The sequence below is a fragment of the Dermacentor albipictus genome, chromosome 6 (assembly GCF_038994185.2).
Source record: "Dermacentor albipictus isolate Rhodes 1998 colony chromosome 6, USDA_Dalb.pri_finalv2, whole genome shotgun sequence".
Classification (NCBI taxonomy): Eukaryota; Metazoa; Arthropoda; class Arachnida; order Ixodida; family Ixodidae; genus Dermacentor; species Dermacentor albipictus.
This window is the reverse complement of record NC_091826.1, coordinates 82,036,531-82,054,616: the sequence shown is the minus strand read 5'-3', so window position 1 is coordinate 82,054,616 and position 18,086 is coordinate 82,036,531. Positions and strand designations below refer to the sequence as shown.

General features: G+C 44.3%; 1 protein-coding gene across 3 annotated transcripts in view; it reads right to left on the bottom strand.

Annotated features, from left to right (window-relative positions):
- Nucleotides 1-425: 425 nt before the first annotated feature.
- kin17 (kin17 DNA and RNA binding protein) overlaps nucleotides 426-18,086 on the bottom strand; it is a 39,054-nt gene continuing 21,393 nt past the window's right edge. For all 3 annotated transcript variants that reach the window (XM_070540949.1, XM_070540947.1, XM_070540948.1), the window contains exons 8-11: nucleotides 14,569-14,770; nucleotides 9,761-9,829; nucleotides 3,565-3,678; nucleotides 426-1,082 (exon numbers count right to left, since the gene is read on the bottom strand). In XM_070540949.1, the coding sequence (XP_070397050.1) occupies nucleotides 924-1,082; nucleotides 3,565-3,678; nucleotides 9,761-9,829; nucleotides 14,569-14,770 (544 nt within the window). In that variant the 3' untranslated portion in view covers nucleotides 426-923. The remainder of the gene's footprint in view (nucleotides 1,083-3,564; nucleotides 3,679-9,760; nucleotides 9,830-14,568; nucleotides 14,771-18,086) is intronic.

Here is an 18,086-nt window from a genome sequence, read left to right as displayed (position 1 = left end):
CAGACTTTTTGCCGTGACCGCAGGTGCGAAATGGCATCAATCAAAGCCACAACCGCTGCCATTTTGATCGTCCCGCTGCCACGAACCGGCACTCTCGCACACAGATCCGCTGGCAGCCGTAGACACCACCGCGGCAACACTAGGTCTAGCGGCGTCGACGTTCGCTTTTAAGCTTCTTGCAATTCGGTGCCGTGCTTTGATTGAAAGAATTCCCCGCTGTCAGCAATGGCACCATCTCTGCCTTTATCTTCCTCGCCAGTGGCTTCGAAGCTCGGGAAGCATAACGCGTCGCATATTGCTACTTCCCAAAAGTCGGCTTTGCCTCAATACAGGGACACAGTGCGTATTTCTTAATTATACATGCATGCACCTGCTGTCTCCTGTCACAGCACGAGCAGCAATATGTCTAATAATAATAATAATAATAATAATAATAATAATAATAATAATAATAATAATAATAATAATCCTTCACTACTTTTTGGTTGTGCCTGCGGCAATTTGAGCTCTTAGGGCAGTAAAAGGCATGCATTGGTGTTTTTGGACGTTTTCGCGGCCCCTTGGGAGTCCGAACAATCAGACATTGACTGTATATGCAACACGAGATATTGCAGTAATCTTGTATTTATTTATTTACCTCCATTACCCCCCCCCCCCCCCCGCCCGAAAAAGAAGAGAAGGAAAGTGGGCTAGTAAGCAAAATGGGAATGCCATTTCCACCAACTAAGACTTTCTGTGGAGAACATCAGCCCACTGCTCCTGCCACTCACATTCTTGCCAATGAAACTTAACCACAGTTAAAATAACCAAAGTTCACTGCAGCACTCAGTATTGCAGAGGGTGACAGAGAAGATGGGTGTTTCGCAAAAAAATTCTGAGAACCTCTCTGAGGAAACAAACATGTGTTCTTGCTTTCACAGATGTCACGATGGCACGTGAAGCTTGGAGAAGTCTTCGTATGGAACTTTCTCGAGCACGCGGCCACTGATGAGTCCAGAGTCGAGGCGGAGTTTTGCACAGAAGCCTGCCTGGTCCACTTCAAGCAGAGTAGCTTCCTGACCCCGGTATGCACCATTCACAACCTGTAATATCCAAGAAACAATTATGGGATGCAGTCCGGAATTCATTGAGTCGCTGACACTTTTTGTGGTTCAGCTGAATTTTGGTTCACCTGTTCACGCATTGCAACCAGGTTGTTTCCCGGGAAGACAACTACTTCAAAACAGAAAAAGGCGAAACATCTGATATGCTATGTTGATCGAAAATTTCATTCGTGATTCAAGGTAACGGTTATTCCCATTTACAATGCGATTTGATTATTACCAAATTTTCCCAGTTGGTATTTAGCTTATGCCATAGAGTAAGTATACTAACTCTAGAGGAAAAGGTGAGCAAAAAAGTGGCAACCACAAAGGCACCACCATGTTGCTAAGGCTCATTTTTGTAACAGTAAAAATATTTACGATAGTATGCAGAAACACACATTAACATCTAGCATGTACATATGAACAATGCGTAAAGTTCATTCTGCATTTCCTTTAGAAAGATTGGCTGGCTATAAATAAAATTCTGATCTGAAACTCACTGCACGTGAAAGGATGCGTTTGCAGGCACCTGAACTATATGGCACTACCATACTGAGGGAGGCTCAGATAGCTTTAATTGCGCGTCTCGTCTGAATTGCATCCCGCCATCAGCCAACTGTGCACCTGCACATAGTAGCAACATGGCGGCGTCCTTGCGGTGGCCAAATTCAACGCATGGATGCCATACGGAGCTTTTCCTCTAGAGCTTATGAGTTAACATTACGCATAGTTCGGTGAGGTGGCCAAGCGGGTCAGTGAGGTGTTGAATGCTGTTCCCGCAACAATTATCACTTCAGGCTTCAGGAAAGCCAGTCTGGCTACGCCGTCTGTCGACATTGTGCGGACACAAGCGGCGAATCAGAAGATGGTGGAGGTTTGCCGATGACGCTGTCAGCCAAATGAACTGAGCTCTCCAACAGTGCGTCAGAACATGTAAGGTTTCAATGGCTTTGCCTAGAAAAAATTTACTTGACATGACTAAAACTATTTCCTTTGTGCATACAGGAAATGGTGTGAGATCTTTTTCTTGGGTTATCTAAATCTCTACTAATCAGCGGTGCGCAGGAGTTGACCGCATCGAAATCAGGTAAGTACGGCATTTCATGACAAGATATGTGCATGCGTACCCATTATTGTCTCGCTGCAAAGTGTGTACCTTTGCATAAGATGTCCGTCTGATACAAAGGTGCATCTTATATATAAACATCTTGTAAAAAATGCTTGTTCTTGTGGGGATGCGTCTTGTGCAAGGGTGCTAGTTATACGCTGGAAAACACAGTGATTACATAAACTACTCAATGATTGGAGGTTCTTCAAAGTTGCAAAGCAGTTTAGGCAAGTGTAGATGTGGGGCCAGCAGTATAGTAGCATAACTACAACAACAAAATCTAAGTTATTTTTTTTTTTATTAGCTATTTAAAACATCTGCCATAAATGTTACTAACAGTGATTTTCAAAAACTCCGCTCTTGAACTAATCACGACACTATGAAAATGAACACAAGGTAGCCAGAAACTGAAAACAGTTTACTACTTCAGCATTCACTTTGTTTTTATGTTTAGAGTGTGGAAGGTACCAAAGGAAGATGAATAAAACAGACAATGCAACCTAGCATATTAGCCATGCCCACATACCTACTCCTCTCATCCTGGCTAAAGCATAGCCTTGAAAAGAAATACAAATTTACTTAGTTTCTCACAGTGGGCTATGAAGCAGGATGCTGTAGTAGAGTGCTACAGATTAAGCTTGACCCTATGAGGTTCCTTAAAAAGCGCACAATGCACAATACACAAGCACCTGTTGAAATATGGCTGCTGTGGTCAAGAACCAAGCCCATGACTTCGTGCTCAGCAGCGCAATGCCACAGCCAATTACCTACCACAGCGAATGAAAATAAAGTTCTTCTGAATTTTGAAAGGGCACTGACACCACAATTATAACTTGAAATAACCAGCTTACCATGCATAGGCATCTTGTGCTGCAATGATTTGCGAAACGCTTCGCATTACATAGGTGTCAACTACAGTTGAGTCTGACAAATTTTTGTCACCTTAGATAATATGTTGTTCAGCTAGTACTTTCTTCTCGCATTTATTTCGCAAATTAATGAACGAGGTTCAACCGAATTTCAGATAGTGGACAAATTGAGAATATGGCAGACCTTTTTTGGCCACTTGTGGAATAAAGCCAATTATTTTTGGACATTATTTCGGACTCCCAATAGTTAGGACATTTTGGCGATCTCCGACGAGTCTGAATTACCGGTCGGCAGCTGTATCGGATATACCAAAGGTACTTTTTGGTTGGATGCAACTTTATTACAACTAAGTTTGACTGTATTGAATGAAATGCACAATGAAATGCTGCCTCTGTGCAACATATCAATGCAGACGAGTCAGTGACAGCTGAAAGTGCTACTAACGACTGTGTGCCGAATCTTGCTTATGCAACATTCGGCACGCTACCTGCAGCATCTCACCTTGACTCGGCGCCCAATGTTGGGGATGACAGTCTCCAAGTGACTCTGGTCCAGCCGCAGCACATCATTGCTGTCCAGCATTCGAACCGTAGCCACATACCGGTCCTCCACGTCCTGGTAATGTAAAAGAGAAAGAAAGAAATCTGGGTGTGTAATTTTCATGTGCTAACATGCGAATATATTCATACAGAACAAGAAATGAAGGACTCCTCAGAAAGGCAGCAATGAGGTGGACAAGGATGACATGCTCGTGCTCAGTGCTAGTTGATCACCATTTTGGTCACACTTGCACAAGCGTTGTAAATATGCCTTTGTAAATAGCATTCGGCTTGCATTGCACGTAACAATATTCTATTAGGTATTTTAAGGTTTGTAATGAGGCAACTAAAAGAACATTAAGGCAGAACACATCTCAAGACGAACGTTGACATTAATGCGATTAGCACTAAAGCAATGTGGTGACGCAGCATAATGCCAAATTCTTCAGTTCTCCAAATCCAATCTCTTCAATTTTCTGTTAGCGACATCTTGTTCACTTCTTTGTACACTCGAATCCACTTATAGTAATAGTCAAGTGCCATGAAAACTCCATTGTTATAACCGATAATTGTTATAACTGGATTGACCGAAAAAAATCAAAATAGGGAGATGGCAGAGTTGTTGTGACGAAACCGTAATGGTAGAGAAGCCAGAGCCCTTCCCCGCCACCTTCCTCCATCTGGCTGCTGATTGTATTCACTTGTTTAACCGTTTAACTTTGCTTCCTGTGTGCTCTGATCATGTGTAACAAGCCATGACTGTCAGCATTCAAGAGTGGCACTGCTTTAAGAACTGCACAGAGGGTTCACGAACGGCAAGTGACATGCGAGATCGCTGATGCATCCCTTTGGTGGGCCTTATAAAAAATGTGAGGCGGTTGCCGCAGCAGCCTGTCAGCTTGACAAATCCAGAAGAAACGCTGGGGCAAGATTGCCACAAGCATCTCTCCGTGTACTTCTCACTGGCTTGCACGAGAAAATCCCATGTCCGTCAGCCTTGCTTTACGTGAAGTTTACGGACATCCATTTCCAAGGCATCCAGGTGCTCCACGTAGTGCAGCAAAAGGTCCCTCACGAAAACCCAGGACGGACTGAATCATCTGCAGGCCCTCCTGTGAGGACAATGTTGAGGCAGCCTGCCCTATCGTATCATCGTTGCCGCTGTCGCTATCCAATGCAAGCATGTCCGTGACGATCGCCTCATCCATTAGAAGCACTTCGTTTACAAATCTATGGCAAGCGTTTTCTTTTCACCAGCAACATTGTGCATTGCCAATGAACAGCAGGTCGATCAGCCGTCTTCCATTTCGGGGGAGAGTCAATGAGGCTGAAAAACCACGTGGCCAGGAACGACTTTGATGCAACCAACAAAGACGAGCACGAGTCACTTCATCTGTTGGCAGAACTGCGCCGAATGAGGTGCCAGCGAGCAATCTGGGAGCAGCACAGCACTGTGAGCGCAGTTGGCGCAGTCCATTCGTGTTTCGAATAGTGGCGCAGCATAAAGCAATGGGCACAGCCCATTCGTGTTCGGAGGGCGGAAAGGCGTTGGAAGAGAGGTGCACGAGGCTGGCGATACGATAAAGGCTGAAAAATGAGTGTGCGGTGGCTGTTGGCATGGCGGCTATCATGCAGTGGCTGGAATTGCTCCTTTTAATGCGACAGCGTTAAGGAGCTCGTGTCGCAGAAAAGCCGTGTCAGCGGCGGCTTTGGCCGTGAGCGAAAAATCCTGGAAGGCAATTCATAAATAAAAACAACTTGCAAGATGGGCTGGGTGGGAATCGAACCAGGGTCTCCAAAGTGTGAGACTCAGCTATGAGTTCGATAGTTCAAAGCGGGACAAAAGCGCCTCTAGTGAATGCGGTGTTGCCTTATAAACATGCCGTAGAAAGTTATACCGTGGTGTATATTGGTAACTATGAGCATGTAAATTACAGAACTCGCAGTTAAACGCGTAGCAAAGTACATTTCCGTTACATTTCTTCTGCGCTTACTGCACACGCAGAGCCCTCTTGCAGAAAACACATAAGACCCCCTCTTCTCAATGTACGGCACTGCCCCGACAGGTGGCGCGCCACTCGCCTGCTTCTCGCGGCCGTGCGGGGACCAGTGCGAGGCATGTCGCGGTCCGGCCATTTGTGCCGATCACGACGTTTGGCTCGCGTAGATTGTTTCTCCCTCCGAGACACTGAGTTCTTTGGTTCGTTCCGCTTGCTCAGGCACACGTTTCGTTGCTGTGCCGAGCACTGCATTGCTCGACGCTCACCGCGTGATTGGTGGGTGCAAAGTCTGATGCAGGGCGCCTCGTAAGTGATCGCTGCACCATAGCACATTGCCTTACACCCCTTGGCGGGTCGACGGGAACGCTATCGCATTCCACTCTCAAAGGCGAAGCTTAAGCGTCCTCCAATTTTTCTTTTTTTTTTTCAGGAATTTCACATTTCGCTACCTTTTAGCATGGACAGCCAGCAGGCAGGCTTCATCGTTACAACCGATTATCCGGCATAGAGGCATTGTAGTAAGTGGGCTATTTCATCATAGAAAACATACAAAAGCTGACAGTGCAGCAGCTTCTCATTATTATAACCAATGTATTGTTAAATCTGGTATCATTATAAATTGGTTTGACTGTATACCGCATTGGGTGCTCCTCACCCAATGCATACCCCATTCTGTTCCGCTCACTTCTACCTCCACACATGGCTTCTTCTGGTACGAGCTTTATCACTTCTCTAAAGCTGACTGCTTCACTTATTGCCTCTTGTTCTGCTTGTCTATCCAGGCACCTACCCAGTTGCACATACTCATTCTGGCAGATTGCTGAGCACGTGCTGGTGGGCGAGTTGGTTAAGCACGATTACAACGAAGGCGCCAAATAAAACAACAGACGTACGAAGGAGACACGAGACAACCTCGTAGGCTCTTACGTGGTTGTCTTGTGTCTCCTTCATACGTCTGTTGTTTTATTGGGCGCCTTCGTTGTAATCTGGCAGAGTGGCCAAGAATGTTCATACCTGCTGTTACATGCCCAGTTGTGCATAACCAATGGCCTATACCCAGTGGCCCAAGTTGGCATTAAATAGGTTGATAGAGACATCATATAAAAAAGTGCGCCATGTCCCCAAAGAAACCTAATCAGGTTAAAGAATGAGCATTATTGACTGCACAACAAAGTAGCGAAATTGCAATATGCAGCACTGCAGTTCATAACAGGATTGCTCCCATTCCTCATGCTTGAGCAGTTCAATAGACTTGGGAATAAATGATGGCTGGCCACCATACGAATGTGGCATGGCAAGAATGTAGTACAGATTCACACTTGCAACCAAGTGCTGTTGATAGCTGCCAGTCTCCCTCATGCAGCACATGTAGGAAGGAGGGAGAGAGAAGCTCTTTATTGGAAATCACATATTCTTTTGCAGGCATGCACATGACCACCGACATGTTTTTCTGCATCGAAAGGGCAATGGGGATTAAAAGATTCCAGAGTAGAGTGGAAAAAAAGGAAACTAAAAAATGTGCGAGTAAATCTGATGAAGTTTACAGGTGACACGATGGCGAAAAATTCAGCCCTTTTTATATCATGAAGTGAACCATGGTTGAAGCTTTCCAAAAAGACCAATTTCTGTGAGGTATAAATCCAAGGCTCGCCGCTGTTTTCAAAGGCACAGCATAAGACGCAAGATTTCAACTAACATTAGTAGAACATGAAAGATCATATAGGTTTGGAGTTCGAGTGAAAATTTATCGTCTTGATAACGAGGCAACTTAGAAGACCCTAGAAAAAGAACTTGCATATGCACACTAATACAAGGCAATATAGAGTAGCCGACAAATTATTCACACTTGGCAGAGCTGCCTGAAATACTGAATAATTGGAAGGCTTGAATTATCAGTATTGGTCATATGCAAATTTTGCCTTGATGTGTGACTATATGGCAGCACGATATCACCTTATGGTGTGGCTTTACCGCAGTGTGCGCCATGCTGCCGTGAAGATACACCGTGAGGAATTCATGCAGTCGTGAAGTCACGCCTCAAGGCAAGGTTTACACATAATACCTGTCTTTACAGTTAAATTCTTTGAATTGTCGGTGAGGGCTATACATGCAAAAATACAGTACTGCCTCACCTGCCAAGGCTTATTAGCTGCTAGAATTTGTGCTGCTGTCTCAAACCTGGATCATCGCAAATGCGGCTCTTATGCTCCAATACTGATATAGTAACTGATTCTATCAGCCTCACAGAATCAGGGAAATGAAACCTCGCCTTATATTCGAATAAATGTGGCATGTGTGTTCTATTATGTCTAAACTGCCACAGTTTTCACAGTACAAATTATTCGTTTGCCTTCAGCAATGCAGATAACCATGGGTGAATTTTAGTTAGGTCGAAAAGTCAAAGCTGATGCTATAATGTCGCTGATTGATAAGAAAAAAGCTGCAGGTTGCTTATTTTACTCCAGGCACACCAGAGCCAATACCTTTAGTTATTAAAGGGACACTAAAGTGAAAAATGATTTCTTCGGCATCAGTAAATTACCGTTCTACAACACCAAAAACATCACTCTTGCAAAGATAAGACATTTGGTAAGCCAGAAAAAGCGCAAGAACGAATTACGGGTGGCGCCGCCTACTTAAGTTCCCACACCTGGGGGCTGTGACGTCTTGGATTTCGATGGCATCTTCTAGGGCCTTCTAATTATATATAGCGGTACAGATTGACTACATTGTGTTCTAAAGGAACGAAATATTAAACATGGCAGGTTTCGGGAACCTTTATTCAGCCAATGCGGCCCAATTGCAAAAACATACTTTGGAATCCCCGACATCACGCTGACGTACAGGCGCTGGGGTTTCAGCGCGAAATTCAAATACTGGTACTTGGACCTTCATTTTCTTGTCTAATAATCAACCTATTTTTTTTAAATGACTGCCTGCAGGGTTCTCAAACAATGCTTCATTAGTCTAAACTGATTTATTGTTTCACTTTAGTGTCCCTTTAAGCATATTTTTTTGCCGTATTCACAGCATCAGATTTTGTTAAAGATTGTCTTTTAGGTTTTCTGTACTGAAGTTCAGTTTTGGGCAGCTTCACCCATTGACTGGGGCGCTTATGTGCAGCACTGCATGACACAGTGCGTGTGCGCCAAGTGAACACTTGCGCAACGACTTGCAGAGCATTTATTTACACATACGAGACACATCACGCTGTGCTCCGACCCTACCATCACATACATTATCTTTCTTTATTTTTTTATTGAAGAGGCCTATAACAACGAGACAGGAACATGCATACCACAAATTGCCTGGTATTAGGCAAAAAACGTTTTGCAATAAAAAAAAATTCTGCTTCCAATGGTCCTGATGCATAAGTCCATCAATATAAACCCATCATGAATGTAGCACTTTTTTTCTTTCTTATTCTGGAGGAAGCCTCACACAAAGGGCATGTGTTAAAAATGTACTGCTCGTCGAATGCTCAAGTCGAGGAAGGCATCAGCTTCTAAAATGTTTCATTCTAGCGTAAACGAATGGTGACTTTTGTGAGTTACTTTCCATGTAGGACTTGCAAAGCAGTTTAGAATTCATTTCCCACCAAGCCGCCAAGCTGCACGAAAAGATAACATATCAAAGGGAGCCCAAGCCAAGTTTTACATCAATTAATTATGTTATGCCATTAGTCAGCACATTATTTGAGTGGACTGGCACCCTGATATGTTAGGCGTTGCCATGTTTCCTTTTCTTTCTGTTCAAAGCCCAACAGATACAAACAATGCATCAACCCTCTTTCTATAAAAATTAAATAATTTACTATGGCAGTGAACTTAAACATATACAGGTATCTGAAAGTTGTCGCAACCCTCATGCCGTAAGGCAGCTGCCTGTGCATAAAGCTTAGCATTGGTTGGGCAGACCAGCATGTTTGTTGAGGAGAGGGGGTGACCTTCCTTTTATGGGCTGCCTAGAAGTTGTACCAGCACCACTGGGTGAGCCTTGCGAGATCCCGCCAGCATCGCCCGAGTCTCTCTGACTTTAGCTTAATCTGCCATCTACCTTCAGTGCTCCTTCAGCGTGAAATGCCATTCTGCAAAAAAATCCTAAAATCGACGTGTGGACTGAACGATCTAGACTTCTTACTGGCATGTCATCACTCACCTCTACGACGCCCTTCTTCTTGTAGTACTTCTCACCCAGCTTCTTGGCCATCACTTTCACAACAATGTCCTGCGATAAAGCAGAAACCATTAGACTGAGAGTTAGTTTGTGTAAGCTTCAGAGAAATGCCGTGTTGTGGTAAATGTGGACAACAACAACAATGCTGGTAGCAACATCTTGCGAGGCTTTGTCCGACACATGAAACGTTTTTGTGCTACACAAGTGGTTGTTGTCAAATAAATATAACACAGATGAAATAGACTGCAGTTTGTCAACTGAATCGCTGCCAATGCGTTACACCAGCAGATAAGCAGAATACGGTCTGTTACTGCAATAACAACTTTGTGTGCAGTCTGGTTAAACTCTGCGCCACAAGATGGTGCCACTGACCCAGCTGCTCATGTTTGTGCTCCTGGTAGTCCAGCAGTCCATGAACGATAATTACAAATACGGACAAGCTAAAACTGTCTAATATCCAAATAGGTCCTGCAGAGGAATGTGTGAGGCGGAAGAAGTTTCAAGTGAGAAAGAAAGAAAGAAACTACGATCTCTAGAAGAACCCCAAGAGTGTACCCTACTTCAGTGACCTTCAGAAACAAACCACACCGCCTTAACAACACCTCATCCTCGCCCTCACTTTACCGCTTGAACTAACCAAGCAGATGGCAGCGTGAAATATTTTTTCTTCTTCTCAGTTCTCGGCAACTGCATTCCAAGAATACGGAGCAGGACCCATACTTCATACAATCCACTTCACTTTCTATTTTTCTTTTCTTATCTTGAATAGTGCCAAGTGACCAACCCATTATTGATGGTGTACAGCAGGAACCGGGACAGTAACAAAGGGTGAGATGAATGATAAAAGAAATGTATTGTTAGAAAATATAGTGCTCGGCCTCTATGCAACACTACACTATAGTCTGGTGGGTGGCGGCTTTACATTACATGAACAATGATGAATCGACGTTGTCGTGCTATCACCAAATATTCAGCATCTAGCCATTGTTGATAACCTAACCATAGGCCATTATGATGACTGTGATAGTCAATGCATGGCAACCACTAGAAAAAATCTAACCTCCCATTGGCATCTTGAATTATTACTAAGCCAGATGAATCCTTCCACTTGAACTGAATAATAGGAATCTGCTCTGTTTAAGCATATACAATGCCCTATGAAATCTCTTAACCTTTGCTGTGCCATGGGTGATCTGGTTTAGTCTCAGTGCTTTGACATGTTTCTAACAGAAGGCTGCACACAATCCATGGGCATTGTGAGCAGCAAGTGCTAGCGTATTCTGGTGGAAGAAGTAAGACGTGTTGGCAACTGCGGTCTTTAAATATCATTTCACCATTTTTCATCAGAATCATCAGTGTCGCAGAATTTTGTCAGTGTGGTACGGAAGGGTTTAATGTCTACTCAATGTCCTCATCACTCATCCTTTCACTATGAACAATGTTCTAAGTTGGGCAGCCAAAACACCTGGATTTCGTATTCCTTTATGCAGCTGACATTGCCTTTAAACTCCCAGCTCTCAATGTGTCTGTGGATCACGCCTATAGACTCTTTTTGAGGCAATCCTGTGGGTTCTGCCATGTTTGATCACCTGGTGACACATCCATTGCGTGCCTCACTGCCTCTGTGTTTACAATGGACGTGCATGATGCCGGTGTAGCTTAGCAAATTTCTGCTTCAGGAGATATCGCAGATGATGACTGAGCAGATGACACTTAGCTTTGGCCAAAGCTTCCGAGAACATGCATGAGTGCTTTCATAGCTGATTAAACAATGTCCAAATGGTGGGAGCAGCGTATATGGTGCCTCTTCTAAAAGCAGGGCTAAATACAGTAGAACCCTGCTGTTAAGTTCCTCACTGCTGCGTTTTCCCGGCTGCTACGTCGTTTTCACCCAGTCCCGGTATAGCTTCCATAGGATCCAATGTATAAGGAACCCTGCTGTTACGTAGTAGCTGTGAAAACGTTCCCGCATGATACGTCGCAACTTAGCACCCCGAACCCGCCTGGGCTAAAGTAGGCAATGCACTCCAACTGCCATTTTGGCTTTTGACGAGTTTTGTCCGGGCTTGGCCGGGCTTGGCTATAGAACTGGCTGCAAGAAGCTGCACGCCAGTTCGAGAGGCCACCACTAAGTGGCCATTTGTGAAAAATGCTCTCGCTATCATCACTGTGACTACGGTCACCGCATGGTTTTTGGACGGGTCGACTCACGGAGGATGGAAACTCGGGAGAGGCCCTGACGTCACTCTTTGTGAAGCTAAAGTGAAGCCAGAAGTTGGCGTTGCTCCGCCTATCGGGCCAGCTCTCCTCTCTTGTTTACATTTCTCGCGAAACCGCGCTGCGCCGCACGCAACCGGGCTGCTCGGACACGTGCGCTCCACAGCAATACTAAACAATCGTTAGCACGTTAGCATGATTACGCCAAAGAGGGGAAAATTTTCCGCGGATATTCCTTCATCCGTTGCCATTGCCGTGGCGCGGTGACGACGAGGAGCACGAGCCGCATGATGCCACGGCTCTGGACCTCCTCCGCAGGTACGTTGCACCTCACAGCAACTCTGACAGCAATGCGGCTATTGAGAAACGTGTGGTGATTTCTAGCGAGCGAAAGAAACGGCAAGCCACCATTCTAGCCTTTTTTAAGTTCTGTGGAAATAAATTGTCTACAGTTGAAGCTGCACTTTTTTCATTCATTTTCGGAGCTTTCCTCACTGTTGCGTTTTCCCGGCTGTTACGTTTTTTTCCCCCGGTCCGGTGAAAAACGTATGAACAGGGTTTCACTGTATGTATTCCAAGCAATCCAAACTTACCGCTCATGAATAGGACCAGGATTAGTCTCTTGCTCTTCGTTCGTTATTTGGCAAATATTTTGAAGCAACAGCATGTCACGTTTCTGACTCAGTGATTTTCTTCGGTGCGGTCACTATCCGATTATTTCCTGCCTAATTGCTCGTGGGTGTTTTCAGTTTCGATAGATTTGTTCTTGCTGCACACAAGGCTTAAACCATAGCTGTTTTGTACATTGTAATACTTTGTAGCCCTCAAAGATGTATTATTCCTAGTAAGTCGCTTACTGTGGACCATCACAAAACATTCAACTTTGAACATTCGTGCGCAATCACTGTGGTGCGTCAATTATTGTGCGTTTATAGTGTGCATATATTCAAGTGTGCACCCATTCACTTCTTGACACATTAACGATAGAGTGGGAGATAGAGTAAGTTTCCGTGACAGTTGAGGTAGATGTGTGTGGGTACTGTACGGGAAACTTACTATGCAGGGTGTCTACCAAGTTGACATTCACAAATTCCCTGAGTTTTCCACGTTTTCCCCGAGTGACACAGAAATTCGTTTAATGTCAAGATGGGCTGACACCATGTCGCCCAATGGTTTCACTCTCTAGTAAGCATGTTAAAAAATAAAAAAATGACTTACTCCAGTTTGAATAGTGGGGAGTAGTGTTTATTTTATTCAAAAAGAAAACAGAAGGGAGCGGCTAGTAAAATGCACAGCGGAAACAATATCTTGGAAAAAAACAATAACACCTATTGTTGAACATTCCCAAACACAAATAAAAAACAGATGCATAATGAAGCAAATATTTTTGAAGATTAGCTATTTCTATCAACTGATAGCAAGCTCATTGGTGCGAGACCCAAACTTCGTCACAAGTGAGATTCTCTCCAAACAGCTGGTAACCTCAACTGTCCTGATATACTCTCAGCCCACACACAATGCCTCAGTGTTAAGTTTCACTGCTTTAAAGAGTTTATTTTGGTTTGTATTAGAGACATCTCAAAAAAGAAGGTTATAAAAGTAAATTATGGGGTTTTACATCACAAAACCACGATCTGATTATGAGGCCCGCTGTAATGGGAAACTACGAAAATTTGGACCACCTGGTGTTCTTTAACGTGTACCTAAATAAAAGTACATGGGCGTTTTGACACTTGCATCTTGGAGTCAGCCAACATTTTGTTTGTTGGGCTCAAGCTCTTTCAAAGAAGTGGCGGCACGCTTCCTTTCCCGTTCATTCCTCAACGTGTAGGTCCTTTCTGTTCTTATCCTCCTTCTTCCACGCGTTCGCCTCACAGACCATTTGAAGCATCTTCTCTGTCAGTTGTACAGTCAAGGTCCAATTTTTCAGACTCCCTAGGGGCCGTAAAAGCTTCCGAAAAATCAGGCAGTCAGAAAAAATTATTGCATGTCTTTTACTGCACTCAAGGGCTAAACTCGCCGCAGGCACATTCGAAAAAGCCATGAAGACTTGCCAGTACACTTATTAGGCTTATCAGTACTCATACCGTGACAGGAGATGACGGGTTCACTAGTTCATAATGAAGGAATACATACTGTTTACTGCGACAATTTCCTCTTCCCCCGCTTGTTATGCTTCACCACACTACTTTTGCGTATGCTTCACCGCGTAACACTCCTCTACTGCGGCGAAGCTGACTTTCAAAAACTAGCATTATGCAATGCGCCATGCTCTCCGAGCTTCAAAGCCAACCGCGAGGACCACAAAGGCAGAGTCAGTGCCATTGCTGACAGTTTTTATGACAATTATTTTGCAGCTTTTCCTTTCTGCACCTGGGCAACCGCAAAACCGTTGCACGTGGAATCTGTGTCGATTCAGCGTCTGTTCTGAGCAACCAAAAGCACTGTCAACACCGTTGGACTACTTGGCATGGCAACACATGTGCAGCAGCCATGCGCCCATACCTTTACTTCCATAGCCACAGAAAGGCATCCACGAGTATAGATGAATTTTGTTTCATGGCCCAACTCACACGGGTGATCCAGTAGGCACGGCGGTTGATCTTCTCCCGCTTCTTCTCCTGCTCCTGCATGATCTCGTCAAGTGCCGAGAGCTTCGCCGGTTTTTTGGGCTTCGGCTCACCATCGCCGTAGGTTGATGACGACGATGATGGTGACTTGTGCTTCTCCCTAGCTTTGGCAGCCACCTCCAGGGGGTTAACCTTCCGGGACTCCCTGCAACAGGGACGGCAAAGCACCACCACTCACCGATCACCGACGAAGCTCTTCCTATGGTTCTATGTTTCATTCCTCCCCTTATCCACCTTAGGCACCAATCAATTCTATCCATCGAAAATTCAGTTTCCCCACATTTCTATCATCTTCGAAATCATAGAGAGCATACCACAGCAGAATGAATTGATAATCTTTCCATTCTTCAGCGAGATTTATAATGTTGACAGAATGTATACTCCATGCGAGAGCTGTCTACAAGATCATCGGTTACAAGAACAACTATTTTATGTCTACAATATTTGGAAAGCACCTTTCAGCCACATGAAAAATGGGCCAGATGAAAAACATAGGAAAAAAAAGTAAGAAGGAAATGAACCCGCTAAATGATGACATACTGACACCGAGAGCAAGCACCCAACTGTCTGACTTCGAACTGGTTTCCTCAAAACATTTTACACATATTATTAAAACTTGCAGCACAGGTCCAATTGGAAGTGTTTTATTAAGCATGCAACATATTTGAAATATTATATTCATCAGTGCTTCTGTGCTTTATGCCTAATCATGATGAGCACAACTGTGCACGCAGCACCCGAATGGATTATGTTCGTATAAAACGCTTCTGCACATTTACTAACACTTCCTTTTTTACTTTGTGCACTTTTTTTGCTTTTTCTGTGTTCATTTCATATTTTTATTTGGCATTTCATGTGCTAGACCTTTACTCACCGAAGGCAACGGTAGGTTGCTTTCGGTGAGTAAAGGTCTAGTCGGAAGGTATGCAGAATGCAGGCGAGAAATATCGTAGCTTTCAGCAACTTGATGGCAGTCTCCCCTGAGACTCAACAATAATGAAAATGGCCATGTTGATTCTTGAGGCACTGATGGAAGAGATTTTTTTTCAGCATGTTAACCACAGTGAGCAACTTTGCTTGAAATTTTCTTACTTTGGTGCACCAACCCTTCTGTCTTCGTAGGTGTGCTAAAACATTGGAAACAAACATAGACGAAGTAAAGTAGACTTCCATTAATTTGAATCCAGTTAATTCGATCCTGACCAGAAGCCCTGGCTGGAGCTTCTGCATTTATATGGTCCCAAACTTTTGTTATCTTGATTCTGAAATTGGCCTTTGTCGGATAATTTAAACTTGACCAGACGGCATGCACGAACCTGGTCCCTACAGTGACCCCAATAGCAACCCCTCCAGTGGCAGCATGACTCCACAGAGCTTAGAAAACAGTGAATACGTTGGACACACGTCAACCTGCTTCGAGAACAGCTATTTTCAGCCTGCCCTGCGAAGACATTTAAGCAACAATGGTATCTCACAATGTCCGATTATGGCTTTTACCCAAATATAATGTGGGCATTCTCTTTTTCAAGAAAATATCACCGGAAATTGCATAGACGGTCCAATCAGATAAGAAACCAAAACCATTTTTGCAATGTTTGTACGCTTTACCGCACAACGCAGCTGTATTGAGGCAAAGCTGCCCAACAAAGCCATGCAGCAAAGCTGAATTTAGAAAACCGGCCGCCAAGGGCCCTGCCCATTTTTCTTGTTAGAACATCGGATGTGCGTCAGCTTTCTATTCTGTTTAGGAGCTTTAATGTCGATTCTGTGTTGGTTTTCTACTTTGGACACACAGAGCGCGAAGGTGCTTTCTATCTGTCCAAAGTACCCAACACTTGCTGTAGTGGCTGAGTGGCTATGGTGTTATACGAGGTCGCATAATCAAATCCTGGCTGTGGTGGCCGCATTTCAACGGGAGTAAAATGCAAAAGCGCCCGTGTCGCACGCATTGGGGGCACGTTAAAGATCCCCTGGTGGTCAAAATTAATCCAGAGTCCTCCAGTGCGTTTTGCCTCAAGATTAAATCGTGGTTGTGGCACGTAAAACCAGAGAATTAATTCAGAAAGCAGGGGCGCAATCGATACGGGGGGGTGTTTCAGTACTTTTTCTGGAATTCGTTTAATTAAACCTGATGGATGATTGAGTGAATTTTGGTGGTCCCATCAGAGTTGATTTTAAATTTTTTTAAATTATGGGGCTTTACGTGCCAAAACCACTTTCTGATTATGAGGCACACCGTAGTAGAGGACTCCAGAAGTTTTGACCACCTGCGGTTCTTTAACGTGCATCTAAATCTAAGTACACGGGCGTTTTCGCATTTCGCCTCCATCAAAATGCGGCCGCCGTGGCCGGGATTCGATCCCGCGACCTCGTGCTCAGCAGCCCAACACCATAGCCACTGAGCAACCACGGCGGGTCATCAGGGTTGAATTAACATACACTCTGTTTCATACATGCAGCAGGCAACACTACAGAAGCTATGCAAGTAGCAAGGTCATAGAGGTCTCCACTTCATGCATTTTAGAGTGTAGTTGTTTTTGATCTGTGATGCTTTCTATGGAATAACTATCACATATTACAAGTTGTGAATACAAAGTTTAGTCAAATCATATATTATTTGTACACCTCTGTGCTCCCAGTACGTGGTGTACTATGTTTTAGTCCCATGCGCAAAAGGTGTGCCGTGGCGAGGTTTAACAGAAATGAGTCACTCCGTTCACTACGTGGTGAAGAAGTGCAGATCTATGACGTGTGTGCTGCAGCAGCTACGGAGAAGCAGTAGTACAGCAAAGTACCAACAAGAATAGGGAAAGCTAAGGCTAGTAACGGGGAGCATTAAAACCGGCCGTTTGCTGCAAATTTCTTTATTGGTTCCTTCCAAATGGCAGCATTAGATTAAGTGCTCATTGTGCAGGAGGAACACTGTTCAGAATGGACGGAAGGCAGATTTCTGTCCGTCTCCGCACACATGATTACTTTCCTTTTAATTGCAACATCATGACTAACTCTATGTGTCTTCGCAGTCGGCACTTGCATGCTGATCGAGCAAACGCAAAAAATGGGAAAAAACGGTGGATTAACCTAAGCACACGTACTACAGCGCATGGAGGAAGCTATGGCAGCTAAGCTCGAAGTGCATGCAACGCAGCCATATTGAAATGCCGATGGCAATGTGGAAATGTAAAATTTAAGGCCGTACTTGATTCTAACGCGCACACAATTTCTGGACCCATCTTATCGTAAAAAAAAGTGCATGTTAGATTCGAGTAAATGCAGTACGCCTATGCTAAAGCTCCTTCGCCACAGTAGTAGAAGTAAGTGAATAATGGTAAGCACAGCAATGAATTTTTTAACAGCGGTAGTAGTACGTAGGGACTTTACGCCTTTGCCCATCTGTCAGAACACCCAGCTCGCCTGCGGTTACCAGAATACTGGACACGTGCGGCACTGTGACAGAACAC